The 16,422-nt window shown below is 32.4% G+C and overlaps 1 protein-coding gene across 1 annotated transcript; it reads right to left on the bottom strand.

Moving 5' to 3' along the window:
- Nucleotides 1-4,117: 4,117 nt before the first annotated feature.
- LOC112764210 (uncharacterized) lies at nucleotides 4,118-6,530 on the bottom strand. Its single transcript, XM_025810091.2, has 4 exons — nucleotides 6,399-6,530; nucleotides 5,548-5,831; nucleotides 5,355-5,462; nucleotides 4,118-4,594 (listed from the first exon to the last, which is right to left on the bottom strand). The coding sequence occupies exons 2-4, from the start codon at nucleotides 5,650-5,652 to the stop codon at nucleotides 4,346-4,348; spliced, it is 462 nt and encodes a 153-aa protein (XP_025665876.2). The 5' UTR covers nucleotides 5,653-5,831; nucleotides 6,399-6,530; the 3' UTR covers nucleotides 4,118-4,345.
- Between the last annotated feature and the right edge of the window lie 9,892 nt (nucleotides 6,531-16,422).

Here is a 16,422-nt window from a genome sequence, read left to right as displayed (position 1 = left end):
TTACTCTAATAATTTGTGTGAATAGCAACTTGTTATAATATACGATTAAATTGTATATTTATAATTTTAATTTGAGTATATTTATTTTATTTTTAAAAAATATATGTTAATTTTATAAATTAATTAAATTTTTTTATTAAAAATATAAAATATTTAAATTTCTTTATTAATAATAAATTTATTATGTGTTCTAAAACTAAACCCTTTTAATTTTCTTTCTTTCTTGGGTGATGATGACACACTAATTAACCATGGTTTAGCAAAGTTGACCAAGTTGGGTTTGGGGAGATGGTTTTTCTAAATTTTTATATAAGATGAAACGTGAGGAGCTACTACCTAGACATTAATATGGTTATTTAAATGGTTTTTTTAATAATAAACAAAGTCACATTGCATAATAGAGGGAGGAGAAATGGGCAAGTGGGAAATGGTGTTGTGGCGAGTGGACCCCTCTCTTGTCTTCTTGCTCTCCCAAGTCCCACCCTCCTCGGTCTTCTTCTTTAATTCGCGTTTTCAATGAATAATAATTCTATTTCTAATATATAATAATATAATAATTGATTAGTCACTTGTTTTCTTATTAGTCGAATTCATCTTTTTAGCCAATAATTTTATAATTAAGTGGGAAAAAATAAATTAGAGTTGGTTATGGAATAAAAAACTTCAGATTTGAGCTTGAGAAACATATGATGCATAACTCGGGATCTATCTATTCTTATTAATTAAATCTTAAACTGGTGTTTCTAGATTATATATGTTAAGGGGTTGGAGAAATTAATCCGATTGTATCAAAATACTACGTTACAATAAAAAGAAATTCACCTTTTAATTCCAACTTTGGATTCCGTAATGTAAATCATTTTTATATGTTCCCTATGATCTTGTATCAATTAAGTATTCCATAGAAGAAAAAAAATAAAATTCTAAGATTTAATGGGATCGCAGCAATCCTCTCTAGTAACAGCAACAACTTTCTTGAAGAGCTCCAAATTAGATTGTGGAGAGAATATAAAGATATCCTTAAACAAAAGAAAAATGTCATGGTTCTATAAATTTAGTTAGAGATGAGAAACGAAAATACTAAGTACTTTTATGAAATTATCATGGCTAGAAGAATAAGAAATAAAAGTGTTTCTCTTCAAAGTAATGATGGTGACATGGTGTTTAGATTTCAATAACACTATTCTTAAAGATATGACTACCTCCTTTTATTCTAAACTCTATTTTGATAGTCTTTCTGATTTTTTATCTTATTTTATTTTCAACAATGCTTTGCTTGTACTTCCTAATGTTGATTTGAATTTTATTGGTTGCTCTATTGCTAACCAGAAGATAAAGAACTCAATCTTTAGCATGGGTAGTCTTAAAATTTCAGACAAAAATGGTATTCAAAGTTCTTTTTTATCAGAATAAATGGGGTTGCGTTAAACCCGATGTGTGTAAAATGATTGGGAATATTCTCAACAATCCGAAGAACATTGGAGAGATCAACGAAACCTTAATAACCTTGATTCCAAAAATTAAACCTATCACAAGTCAAAAACGAGCAGATGCAACCTATCCACTTATGCAACATGTCTTGTAAAATCATTACCAAAGTTCTTGCTAATAGACTCAAGAACGAAGGTGATTAATGCGGAATTTCGCAACACCACAATTCGATAAGTGCATTAAATCGTATTAAGTAATGTTACAGTGAGTGAGTTATTGTTTCTACGAGAATTAAAGGACTAAGTAATAATAATTAATTGACTATTTTAATTAGACAAATCAAGAAATAGAAGAATGAACGAGGATTATATTAAAGCAAACGTGTAAACAGAGGCAATAAAAAACAAACAGTGAATGTGAAGACAATGAAGGTGAGAATGTTAAGGTTTCAGAGATATTTACTCTTTAGAAAAATAATCCTTATGTTTATTTAATTGAGGTATGCAGAGATCAATTACGACAAATCATAAATAATCAAATTTCAATTCCTTAGCAATTTAAATTCTTTTTAACCTAATTAATTACTAATTTCTTAGTCAATTATTTAAGAAAAGAGATGATGTACAAATCTGATTTAGTTTCAAATAAGATTCAAGAATAGTGCATAAGTTGAATCATATGTCACTTATCCAAGTTAATCCTAAACAGTTGAAACTTGCAAGAAAGAATGATTTTCAAAAGTTTTTTAATCCAAATTTTATGTCATTTTTTTAAATTAGAGCAATTGAAAATCACAAAATAGTGTTGCACACTCTTTGAAATACTATTCCTAGTTAAATAAAAAAGTAGTGAGAAAATATTTTAAAACTAATTCCAATATTACTTTTTGCAAAACAACATTTAGAATCTAAAACAGAGTTAGAATGTTTTTCAACAATTCTAAATCTTTAGGGATGAAGAACGAAAACTCAATCATGAAATAAATTAAAGCATAAACCTCAAATAAAGAAAAACACTTAGATTAATAATCCATGTAAAGATGAACAGAGCTCCTAACCTTAACAAAAAAAATTTAGTTGCTCATGAAGTGTTGAAAAAAAAACTATGAACTCAAAAAGGCTGCAAGAAGAGAGCCACGTGAGTGTCTCTCTCCTCTTTAAATACTGACTCTTGAATCTAATTATTTTAGAATTCAAACCAAATCAAATTAACACAAAATCAAATCTAAACTAATTAATGTTCCTTTAGTAGTTTTTCATTCCAAGTCAAACTGTGGATAATTCTTCACAATTATCAATGAATGTTTTAAAGAATTGGAGATTATGGGAGATTTGTCAAGGAATCAAAAGTCTTGGGAGTGGCCCATGATTGGTGCATGAGGCATAGCAAGCCACACGTGAAGCGCAATCCCAAAGTTAATGAGTTGGTGGCTTCTGTGATGCTACGTGAGGCGCAACGCCTCCCACGTGAGGCGCAACGCCTCCCACGTGAGGCGCAGGAAGTGAGGCGTGAAGCGCATGAAGAAAAGGCAGCTCCATGAGGTGAGGTTGGTGGTTGCATGAGGCGCAAGGAGAGGGGCGTGAGGTGCAAGGGTTGCTGCATGATGCGTAAGGTTGAGAGCACTTGAGATTGGGCTATGTTCAATGCAAGATTTGGCTGTATTAAAACTGCTTCATTTGAACATCTATAATTCAAGTTAATCTCATTGAAGTGTGAAGAGGTCAAGGTTGGCAACTCACTAGAGTTCATTGGAAGTGCTTCTTCAATCTTGGCTTTCTTGTTTTTCTCTTTTTCTTTGTTCTTTACTAACTTTCTTTCAAAATCTCCTTGCTCTTTATGTAACATTCCGAGTTTTTGAAAATTAAATAATGAGTTATTTATGATTTAGCATATTTATTGAGGATTTTATTCTAAGAAAATTATTGTACTGAAAGTAATTAAATAAAACTTTATGATACTTTGAATTTAAAATACTAGGAGTCATATGTAATTTTTATAATAATTGGAGCTTAAATTAATTAGAATTTTTATATAATCTTTATTTAATATTTGGTATAATTGAAATTATAATTTCGGTAATTGAAAAATAAGAAAGACACTACTAGAAAATGGCTTAATAAAGACAGATTTTCTCCACCCATTTCCTGAAGACGACGAACTTTCCGATGGATTTTCAGGTGGATTTTTCGTCTGTAATTATAGACTACAGACAGATTTTCTGACGGATTTTCTGTCGGTAATTACAGACGGATTTTCTGACAGATTTTCCGTCGGTAATTTTTTTAGATTACAGACAGAAAATCCGTCTGTAAATCTATCAATAAGATAAAATGGAATTTTTTTTAGATTTTTTCATTGTAAAATAGACCTGTTTTATACAAAATAATATAAATTTAATAATTACAATTTTTTATCTAATTAGTATTCAAATATTTAAAATATTACAAAAATAAACAAATTCATCATATTATAAAGCAAAAAGAAAAGTATTATAAACAAGCAAGTCAATATAATTCAAGACATAAAGAAAGTGTATTATCAACTATAATCCTCAGTATATTGTTCAACCATACTAAATTTATCAACTATAGTCCTCAGTGTCATCTTCATCCCTATCATCATCATAGTCTTCATCCGAAGAGATTGAAGGTGGCGGTGGTGACAGTGGCGGTGGTAGTGGAGCAGTAGTGGAACTACTTGACGCTCTAACCTTCTTGTAATAGCTAACATAAGCCTCATTCCATCTCTTCTGTTTCAGCTTTTTCTTCTTGGCCTTTCCAATTGCCCGTTCTAACTTTTCTAACTTCTTTTGAGTCTTTTCCAAAGGAGCCAAGCGTGTATCTAACAACTTACTAATATGCTCATCTGTCTGTTGAGTAACACGTTGAAAAAGCTCTTCATTGAGATTATGAATCTATTCTCGCAAATCAAGAACAGAATTTTGATTTGTAGATGCTCTTCCAGATACAGAGTTGGCAGAAGTGGTTTTAGACTTAATAGAACTAGAAAAGAATGCTCCTTTTCTGTAAACTCGATTCTTCTTTTGCCCACCACACACTTCCTCCCAAATCAAGTCTTCATCAATTGGTGGTAGCTCTATTCCTTGTGCTTGAGCCTCGACATGTTGGGCCTGAACTTCTGCTAACTTTTTTATAAACTTCTCCTGTTGCACAATGATTATTATCAAAAGAAAAAATACCAACAAATTTTCATCCTTTCCCAATAATTCAGATAGAATAAGCTCTAAAATATTCATGATTCTCATTACAAAATACAAAATAATATTCTCACAAAAAGCAACAGGAACAATTGGCGAAAGGAACAATTAACTAAAGTAGAAGAATAAATGACATAAATCAAGACATCAAACAATTGAGAATATCCCAATTAGGTAGCATGCATTATTAACAGCATTTGTTTGCCACACAAAAACTCAATTCATTAACATATCAAATACTCATTGATTAGAATATATATATATATATGTGTGTGTGTGTGTGTGTGTGTGTGTGTGTGTGTGTGTGTGTGTGTGTGTGTGTGTGTGTGTGTGTGTGTGTGTGTGAGCCAATTCAATATTCTTATATTCATGCATAGTTAGTTTCACATTCTTCAATATTCTTATATTCATGAATTACTGCAACATTTCATTGAAAATGTAGCAAAAGGAACAATAAATTCATCTTTTTCAGATATGTAAATTAAAACACATGTTGCTTTGCTCAGATCTGGAAGAAATTAGAGTTTCATTTTTTTTGAAATGTTAAAAAACAAAGGTACTATAACTCTGGTTTTTGGATGTAATTCTGTTATAAAAATAAAGTTAAAAAACACAACAACTACTACTAATAATAATAAGTAACAGAGAAGAAACTAAATAGTAGAAGTGAAAAATTTATCTACTTAATATTTATACTATATCTCACATGAGTGTCTTGAGAGCGTTTGTCCACCCATTTAGACTTGTCACTTTTAAGTGTGTGGGTTTCCTTGAAGACTTCCTCATGAGTTGGTGTACGGTCTAACTGCTTCTTCTGTTTCACATAAACACAGAATAAAAAAATTTTATATAAATAAATGTCTATTAAATAAAATCTAAAGCCACTTAAATTATGTTACCATCCTCTCTATAGTTGAGCTCAGTGGAATAGAACCACTGCAATGGACAGAACCACCTAAGAGTGACGCTCGATTCTCCCTCATTTTTTTCTTATATTTTTCCATTTCTCATCCGTTTTCCAGTACTTTTCCAATACCTTTTTGTAAGCAGGAATTAGCCATTCGTGGATTGTATCCACACCCTCATGGATATCCGACATCATTTGGCTAAATCGCTTACTTGTCCTATATTTGAAAGCCTTCCAAAAAAACTCCTCATCATCTTCATCAACAAGAAAATGGCTCTGCATATAAAAAAGATACTATAATATAAGATAAGACAAGAAAATAACCTAGTATTAAGCTCTTTTTGGATACAAGAAAATAACTCCAGTTCATGATTCATTGTTACCTCTTTTTGGATCCTGTATATTCCTATTTTAATTATGTAAGGAATTTATTCGAAAAATAAACAGAGAGTATATAACTATATATTATGAATTATGGTATATCAACATGATTATTTAAAACTGATTGAAACAGGTAAACAAAACTTAACAATTTATATACAGGACATTTATAAAGCTAAGTGAAACACATATTCTCATGATATTTTTCTTGCATGACATTATATACAAGCCATTTATAATTTCTCTTGAATATAATCAGCACATTAGCAAAAAATAAAGGGAATAACATTATGCATATAATTTCTCTTGCATATTCTCATGTATAAAAGCTTGTTATTGAGGATACAAGGGAATAAAGTTATTAATCAGCACATTAGCAAAAAAGAAAGGGTAGAATTATAGTATAGATGACAAAGATATACATAAATCATATATGATTATTGATATATATGATATTTTTACCTTCCACTCCTTAAACCAAAGCTTCTTTGTCAGAAGAGGGACATCCCCAAACTTTTTATATGGTTTATCATACCGTTTCTTGATAATCTCTGTAATCTTTTGCGAACCAGGAGGGAAAGGTAACCAATTGATAATTTCATAAAGAATTGACATGTTAGGAAACTAAAAAAAGTAATTATTTCTCTAATTCAAGCAATCAAATTTTACCTTGTTTTTCCATCTGGAACCAATCTTTGTTTTGTGACAACATTAGGAACTGATGCAATTTCTGATGGAGGAGATGTACTAGAGCTTCCAGGTGTCTCTGAATCAACTAATAGGCTGGAATCAACACACACGTGCCTCATATGCTAGATGAATTGGCAAATGCTCCATCACATTAAAGAATCCCGGGGGAAATATCCTTTCTAACTTGCAAAGGATAATGGGAATATTCTGCTCCATAACCTCTAAATCATGAACTTTGAGGGTGGTTGAGCACAAGTCTTTGAAAAACCGGCTTAACTCGGTAAGAGGCTTCCATATATTTGTAGGTAGTTCTCTGAATGCAATTGGAAGCAAGCACTGCATAAAAATGTGACAATCATGACTCTTCATACCAATAAACCTCCCATGGGAAAGACTTACACATCTAGCAAGGTTAGATGCATAACCATCTGGAAATCTAAGTTGTTGCACCCACTTATACACGTCTTGTTGCTGTTCAGAAGTTAAAGTATAAGCTGCCTTAGGTTTGGACCAATAATTATCACCGACATGCCGCAAATGTAAATCTGGATGCTTGCACAGTTCAGCCAGATCTAACCTAGCCTTTTTATTGTCTTTAATTCTATCAGTGTCCATAACAGTATTCATTATGTTATCAAGTACATTCTTCTCTATGTGCATTACATCAAAACAGTGACAAACCAGGTTATCCTTCCAATAAGGTAACTCCCAAAACACACTTTGCTTAGTCCAATTGTGAGTAATACCATACTCTCGCGATTTGATCCACTTTCCATTATCTGATATCTTCCCAAGTCCTTTAACCCTTTTCCGAATCTCCAAACCACTTAATCTGGTAGGAGCCTCTTCACTTTCTATTTTATTCTTCCTGAAGTCATTCTTATTGCGCCTATAAGGGCGGTTTATCGGCAAAAACCTCCGATGACAATCAAACCATGATGCCTTGCCTCCATGTGATAGTGTAAAAGACTTGGTATCCTCCATGCAAATAGAACATGACAATCTTCCTTGTGTCATCCACCCAGACAACATCCCATAAGCCGGGAAATCATTGATAGTCCACATCAATGCTCCCATAAGCCGGGAAATCATTGATAGTCCACATCAATGCTGCCTTTAAGACAAAATTCTTCTTTTCTACAATATCATACGTCAAAACACCAGGATTCCACAACTCATTTAATTTGTCAATCAAGGGTCCCAAGAATACATCAAGGTTGGCTTTAGGGTTATTAGGACCAGGTATTAAGCAAGTCAAGAACAAATAAGGATCTTTCATACACATTCCAGGAGGTAGATTGTATGGAATTATAATTACGGGCCAACAAGAATAAAGCTTGCTAAATTGGATATTTGGGGTAAACCCATCAGAGCAAAGACCTAACCTAATGTTTCTAGGCTCCAAAGAAAAATCAGAGTGAATACGGTCAAAGCTTTTCCATGCCTCCCCATGTGACGGATGGGTCATCACGCCATCATCACGTTGGTTTTTTATATGCCACGTCATGTGCGGAGCTGAACTCATTGACGCATAAAGCCTTCGAAGTCTAGGGATTAAGGGTAAGTAGTGCATCCGTCTGACAGGAACTCTCTTAGACTTACAACCACCATCGGAAATAGGCTTGAATCTAGGTGCTTCACAAAACTTATAACTAGTTAGAGTAGCATCGTCTTTTCGATACAACATGCAATTGTTTGAGCAATAATCTATTTTGATTGCCTTCAATCCAAGCTTTTGCACTAACTTCTTATCCTCATAGTAATCCCTAGGTATGACACTACCCTCAGGAGCAATTTCCCTAATTAAGGTGGCCCATTGCTTAAATGACTCCTGTGATTGGTTTTCCTCTGCCTTAATGCATAGCATTCTAACAGCTATCAATAGTTGAGAGTGCACACAGCTTTCCCACAAAGGCTTTTGAGCTGCCTCAAGAAGATCAAAAAAGTTTTTATCCTCTACATGAGGATCTTCTGGACCAGCAAAATCGAAAACCATTTCATGATACCTTTTGGAGTTGTCTTCTCAGCTAATGTCATACATATCACATTCTTCCACATTTGCACCACTTTTTGAACCACCTTCCCCACAATTATTGAATCCCGTCTGATTAATGCCTATGTCGTCAATCTCTCCATGTTCTGTCCAAATCCAATAATTTGGCATAAACCCCTTTTCCTACAAATGCATCTTAATAATGTTCAGCTCTTTATAATTTGTGCATCTACACTTAACGCATGGGCATCTACACTTTCCTTTCGACTTCACAACATCTAACTTACTAATCATTTCTATAAACTCCTCAACCTTGTCATAAAACTCAGGTTTAATACCCCCTCTTGTTGGATTCAACCTATCATACATCCACACTCGATGGTGCTAAGACATATCTTACGAATTCGATGTTTTTAATACCTATAAATCATCCAACGCAAGTAACATTTCATCTCTCATACAACACCCTATCAATATTTAACCATATCTATATTTTCAATGCAATAAAAGCAACAACACAACATAAGCAATATTTCCTTTATCATACAATATCCTAGAAATCAATGATGTTTACAATACAAGAATTACACTAACCTGAAATCCAAGCAAAAAGTTGAAGAGAATTTAAAACATGTTAGGCTAAAAACAGTTAGGTGAGGTTAAAAACATGTTATAGTAGTGCAGAATTTAAAATATTAAGCTTCAGCTTCAGCTTCCACCAAATTTATTTTAATGTAGCAAACTAAATATTAAGCTTGTGAATAATCTATCAGGATTTGCTTTTTACAAAAATACCTCTTTGATTGTGGCTTTCACAGGGACACCAAGAACAACAGTCTCATTCAACCGTCTATCTTTAAGGATCTAAAAACACAGCACAAGTGAGTAGTCTAAGTTAAATTGTAAAACATGTTAGGTGAGGCTAAAAGTTGAAGAGAATTTAAAACATGTTAGGCTAAAAATAGTTAGGTGAGGCTAAACACATGTTATAGTAGTGCAGAATTTAAAATATTCTGAGGAGAACAAATAAATGAATTCAATCTCTCACTAATAACTTCAGCTTCCACCAAATTTATTTTAATGTATCAAACTAAATATTAAGCTTGTGAATAATCTATCATGATTTGCTTTTTACAAAAATACCTCTTTGATTGTGGCTTTCACAGGGACACCAAGAACGACAGTCTCATTCAACCGTCTATCTTTAAGGATCTAAAAACACAGCACAAGTGAGTAGTCTAAGTTAAATTGTAAAACATGTTAGGTGAGGCTAAAAGTTGAAGAGAATTTAAAACATGTTAGGCTAAAAACAGTTAGGTGAGGCTAAAAACATGTTATAGTAGTGCAGAATTTAAAATATTCTGAGGGGAACAAATAAATGATTCAATCTCTCACTAATAACTTCAGCTTCCACCAAATTTATTTTAATGTAGCAAACTAAATAGTAAGCTTGTGAATAATCTATCAGGATTTTCTTTTTACAAAAATACCTCTTTGATTGTGGCTTTCACAGGGACACCAAGAACGGCAGTCTCATTCAACCGTCTATCTTTAAGGATCTAAAAACACAGCACAAGTGAGTAGTCTAGGTTAAATTGTGTACACCACAAACTCAATTGATGCAAATGTGTTTGGTTCAGTTCCAATGCCCACAAACCCTTCTCCCTCTGCAGCTGCTGACACATCACATAGTTATGCTAAAATTTGTGTCACACTTTGGATGAGTATTTTTATTTTAATATAGCTGTCCTATATTCTATGATAATAAATCATTTATTTATTATTAGATAGGATATGAGTTTTATTTATAAAATTTTTGCCCCTTGCTAGAACAAGACCATTCATAGGATATACATGGTAGATACACTGTAGAAAAATAAATTGTATGATGAAAATTCATAGAGATTTAAAGTTGATACAGTATATATGTTTTCTGTTTAAAGAATGAAAGGCTTGCTAATGCATATGGAAGGCCTAGAACTGCATTTTCGGATTTAAAGTAGAGAACAGACAACAATAGTCAATCATTTAGGTTGTTTCAATATCTCACATAAAAAGTATACACAATAAATAGGAAATAGGAGCTAAGGTCTAATTCAGCCAAATTAAAATTATTTGCTTAGTTATTATTAGGAAATAGGAGTTGTCAAATAGCTGGGTTTCTTAAGTAAAATGTACATATTATAATTGAATAATTGTCATCAAAATTGATACACAAGGTAAAGTCAACCATTCGAGGAATGGTTTGACAGATAAGTTACAACAACCGAGAAAAGTGACACTTGGCAACATAGTCAACAAGGCCTCGTTTGTATCCTAGATAGAATGATCTAAAGCTCTCATCCGAGAAAAGTGACACTTGGCAACATAATGAAAAAGGTTTCTATTCATATAAAGTGGATGGATATAAGAAACAAAAACAGTCATATGAAAGGTCCATATTTGAGCAAAATATATGTGGCCAAATTAGAATATTAATTTGATTTCTGTTAAGTACTTAAGGAAAGTGAGAACTCATACATTAAAAATCAGCTGTTAAGTGGGAAGAACCACTTTCTTTAAATACAACATCAAGCATCCCCTACTATACCTAACAATTTCTTATTAGTATCTATCATTATAAATCAAGGAGTCTTCAATATATCTTTGTATTCCTCCGCCATCTAACTTCAACAACTCTTTCACAATTAAAAATTTGATAGATGATTGTGCTTTGCAAGAATTTGCTTTGTTCTATAATGGAAAATGATGGTCAAGTTGATTATACCATAAACCTTTGATTCCAGGGATGCTATATAAATCCTGAGTATTTCATGCAATAATACTTATTTGTGGGACCAGGGCAAGTTAAGCATTCCTAATTGACTACCCACATGAAAGCTTTATCAAGTATATTAAGCCAAATACTGAACATGTGAATCTTTAGCTATTAAGTAACAAAAAACTAGAGGAATCAAATGAAAAAAGGAGGATGCAAGAAGATAGATTCAAAATAGCACTAGACAAAAAACCACAAACACATAATTGAAACATTTTCAAAACATTTTCAAAACTCTAGTGAGAAAATGCTCAATCAATAACCATGAAATTTTAAATACTATGACAACAAAAAGAAATGCAACACGATGACATGCTAGACATTATACACAGGTGCAGATTTAGTGGTATAAAATTTTCAAGCATACAAACCTGTATTGGCAACTTTTGAATTGAAGACGTTAAATATTTCAACCAAGCAATAAGCATCCATAGCTGCATATGTTATCTGCTCTTCTGTAAGAGGATGACATGACCAATCACTACATTTTTGAGTTCCTAAAGTAGTTATAAGTTTGGTTAACAACTTACGTAATTGAAAAATGCCATGGACCAAGTCCTTAAACATGGAATTCCAGTGGATAACCAAACCAGATCCTTATACAAACAAGAGATTCCCCATTCCCTTTCATATTATGAAAATCTAAATTGCATTAAAACACACAAATATAGATGGCAATAACAGTCAATGAAACATTACTATCTATAATTTGCAATATTTGTTTTGTGATGAAACAAATTGATTCTTCAGAAATCACTTTGCATAGCTAAGATATTCTGATCAATATAATCCTGCAAATAGGAGAGCAAGTATGTTTTCTTATTAGAAAGCACATAACAAGATAGAAGAATATTTTCGTTTAAAATTAAATATATCTGGTTTGTCTTATTAAAATAAGATAGAAGAATGTTTCTGTTTAATAATGAGAAAAATAAACTATTTTTATGAAGACAAACATTAAAATCTGCATAATAAGAACAAAAATTCAACAACTTCACCATCATCAATCAAGCACATATCTCATCATGATCATCATAGAACAAGGGCAACAACACATCAAATATTTACATTATAATCAAACAATAAGGGCAGAAATAGATCAATAATTTTTTATGTTTAAGACATCCATGATCCATAAATAGTAGCTACTTTAACAATGTATAATGAATTCTTATCAGATCCAGCAAAATATATAATAAATTGACCAGACAATAAATTGATGGAATAATAGGAATGTTAGTCCAGATCTGTGACACTAGAAATGCAAGCGGCTAAAGTTCTTTCAAATGAGCAATATTTAATTCTTCTCTCGGTCTAAACTAAGATTTCACTAAGAAAAAAAGAAAGAAAATAAAGATCAACACATTCAAGAACCAACCTGAAACAAAACCATTGACAAGCACTAGGAGAACTAGTACTAAAACACCATTCTGAAGATTTTCATCAAACAGCTTACATGCATCATTCGAAATGCTTTGATTAAATAAAAAATTCATCACAGCAACCAAATAAATCACAAAATCAAAAGCAAACCCTAGCTTAATTCCAAATTGGAAATGAAATCAAGCAGCAATTAAACTAACTGGAAGAAAATATAGTCACCATCGATGTTGGATTTGAAGAGAAGAAAAAGTCACTGAAGGAGGATTAAAATTTATACTTATAAAAGTAGAGTTAGGTTTACCGAGAGTGATGATTGACAACAACGAGAGTGATGGAAGTCCCAAAGGTGTTGATGATGGAAGAATGCAGTGGATGACTGTGGTTATGGAACAGCGGTGATGGAAGAATGTGGCGCTGAGGAGCAAAATTTGGAGTGTGAATGGAGTTTGAAGCTGCTTGTGAAACGTTTGGAGCGTAACTGTGGAGCTCGAGGATATAGAAGTAGCGTTTAGGTTTAAGTCAATATTACCGACGGAAATTTTTAAATTACAGACGGATTTTTCCGTCTGTAATAATTTAACAAAACGCACCATTTTTGTCCATTTAATTACAGACGGAAAATCCGTCTGTAACCATTTCCCACGAAAAAAATTAATTTTTCTGACAGAATTATCAGCAGATTTTCTTTTCCGTCTGTAATTTATGCTAATTCATTTTTTTATTTTCTGACAAAAAATTCCTCTGAAATTCCGTCTGTATTTCCGTGGGATAAAATCTGTCGAAAATATTCGTTTGTAATAACTAGTTTTCTAGTAGTGAGAATTGTATAATTTAATTTAACTAAATTCTATTATGAATCATATATGATTTAATTCGAGTTCCTTATTTTTTAAAAATAATCTATTAAGAATGATTGGATTGATTTTATAAATACTTTGAGTTTAAGTTAATCAATATTCTTGTATAATTTTATTAAAATTGGTTATTTTATATAATTTGAAATTAAAATTCTGGTAATGGAAAAATGATAAAAAGTTATATAATTTAATTTGGATAATTGATATTTTTAATTTAAACTGTAGTTTATAGAATATGATTAATATATGCATTTTATAATTTAAATTAAAAATAATTACGTGAACTTAGCGATATGTTGATAAATAGTGTTCTTAAATACTTTTAATGGAGTACATTTAGTTTTAAAATTATTATTCTACCATTCAATTATATTAAAATATCTATTTTACCTTTATAAAATTCCTAATTTCTAACCCTAACCCTAACTTCTCAAATAAAAAATTGTAATTTCACTAACCCTAACTCTTCAACGTAATACATAAAACACACACACGCACACGTAGAACCAGAGGGAAACAGAGAAGAAGAGGAAGGAAGAGAGGAGGGTACAACGTGGCTGAGACCTCACCGCCATCACCGTCAACCATCGAGCATGAGCAAAAGGGAGAGAGAGAGAGAGAGAGAGAGAGAGAGAGAAAGAGAGAGAGAGAGAGAGAGAGAGAGAGAGAGAGAAGCCGATGTTGTTAGACAGAGAGAGCACTCGCGAGGGAGTCACTGCCCAGAGCCGTCGCCACACATCCGTCGCCATTGACGCCGTCGAAGCTAGCGAGGGAAGAGAGGGTCGTGATTGAGAATGATTATCACCGTCAAACCCATTGTCATTGCCTCTACCCAGTACCATTGCCGTACGAATTGCGAGGTAAGGAGGAAGGAGAGGTCGACTCTGTCATTGCTGCCACGCCTCGTCGTCATTGCTGCTGTCGATGGAAGCCATTGCCATTGAAGGAGCCATCGCCGGGTATTTACCATCGAGCTTAGAAGGGGGTCACCACTGTTGCTGATGGTTTTGGTCTATTCTTTAATTTGATTCTAGTCCATTTACACATTTTATTTTGTCACTGCCATGCTTGTTCCAAGTTGATTTTTAGTATATTCCTTGTCCTGAATTTTCCAGAGTTGTGTTTGTTTTTTATTCCTATTTGATTTGAATACTTTGTCCTGCTATAACCATCTTCACTGCCATAGGAAATTGACACTACTGTTGTTCTGGTTGCGTTGGAATGCCGCTGCTATCATGAATTAAAAGGAAAGGGAGTTGTCATGATTAATCTATGCAAACTCGGCTAACTGAGGTAGGGGATGATTTACAGTTAAATATTTTAAATTTTAGAATACTTATAAAGTTAATTGGATAATTGCAAATGTGCTAGTTTGATTGAGAAATGGTTAGTTGATGTGATTTCTTGAAATTGTGATTGAAATTGGGTGCGGTTGTGAATTTGTGATTGAGTTATTGATTGTTGCGATGAATTAATTGAGACTCTGATTTTGAATGAATTATTTTGGAATTATTTGATGTTGAATTGGTTATCTGATATATCACAATGGATGTGAAATTGATTTGTGAATAGTTGGAATTGATTTTGATGATTTCTGAAGGATTGAAAACTAAAAGATTAAACTGTTCTTGAGAACTTGATTTTTGAACTAAAACAGTAACTTTAAAAGCGAACCAATAATTAGATAGTGATCAAAATTATATAGGGTTAAAGGCAGAGTAAACTATAACAATTGTAGTTGTTATGGTCTAATTTTGAAAGTTTTGTGTTGAAAGTTTCAAAGTTGGGTTGCAAAATCAAAATTTCTTGTTTACTTTTAAACAAAGTTAGCAACTTTGAAAGACTATAATTGATTCTATAATGATTGGAATTGCGTGGGACTAAGTTTGGATTAAACCTGGGAATATGTGGAGCTGGACTGAAAAATTTAAGACCTTTTCGTGAAGTATACAATTTATGGTAAATTTTAAATTGTAGTTGCCAAATCTGATTTTCTCCAGAACCTTTTAAAACGGTGGAAACTTGTTTGCTCTGATGGGAATGCTATTGTTTGAATTTTGAAATAGAACTAATTTTAAATAAAACTTTGGTATTTTTAGTTTGATGTCATGAAATTTCAGAATTATTAGAATTGTGGTTTTAAAGATATGAATTTTTGAAATAGGATACATTATGCAGCAAAAACTGGGTTCTGTTTTTTAAGTCAGTAATTATGTATGCGCATCATGTTGTGTTTTTTTATGATTTTTCATATAATAAATTAATGAATAATTCTTAATTATCAAATTTTGGTGCTTAAGTTGTATATTGCTTTGATCCTTTCGATATGATGAATTTTGTAGAAAATGGTAGGAAAAGAAGCAAAAAGTACAAAACAAGCTTAAAAGAAGAAAATAGGAGATTTTGGACACGCTTTGAAGCTTGGATATGCTTTGAAACCTTAGGCCACACTTTTGAAAGCGTGGCCCATGGCCCATGAAGCATGATAAGGGGCGTTATCCAAGGTAACGCCAATGAGTACGGCGTTATTCAAGGTAATGCCAACTACAAAGAGAAATTTAATGAAGAAATGACAACTTGACCTCTTTATACTCCAATAAGGATAACTTAAGCTACAAAACTTCAAATAAGGTGATTCTAGTGGCATTGAAAAGTAGGAATCTAAATCTTTCCAACCATATATAGCACAACATGGTGGATACTGAATCTGAGGGAGAAATTCACCCTAAAAGTACAAAGATAAGT

This window comes from Arachis hypogaea, chromosome 1, assembly GCF_003086295.3.
Source record: "Arachis hypogaea cultivar Tifrunner chromosome 1, arahy.Tifrunner.gnm2.J5K5, whole genome shotgun sequence".
In the NCBI taxonomy this organism is placed as follows: Eukaryota; Viridiplantae; Streptophyta; class Magnoliopsida; order Fabales; family Fabaceae; genus Arachis; species Arachis hypogaea.
Note: the sequence above shows the minus strand (reverse complement) of the source record. Positions and strands in the feature narration are given on the sequence as shown.

Coding starts and splice junctions, on each gene's coding strand:
- LOC112764210 (XM_025810091.2), bottom strand. CDS start 5,652: ATGGAAAAATATAAGAAAAAAATGAGGGAGAATCGAGCGTCACTCTTA. Junction 5,463..5,547: donor GCTCAACTATAGAGAGGATG/GTAACATAATTT, acceptor TATGTGAAACAG/AAGAAGCAGTTAGACCGTAC. Junction 4,595..5,354: donor AACGCTCTCAAGACACTCAT/GTGAGATATAGT, acceptor ATTGTGCAACAG/GAGAAGTTTATAAAAAAGTT.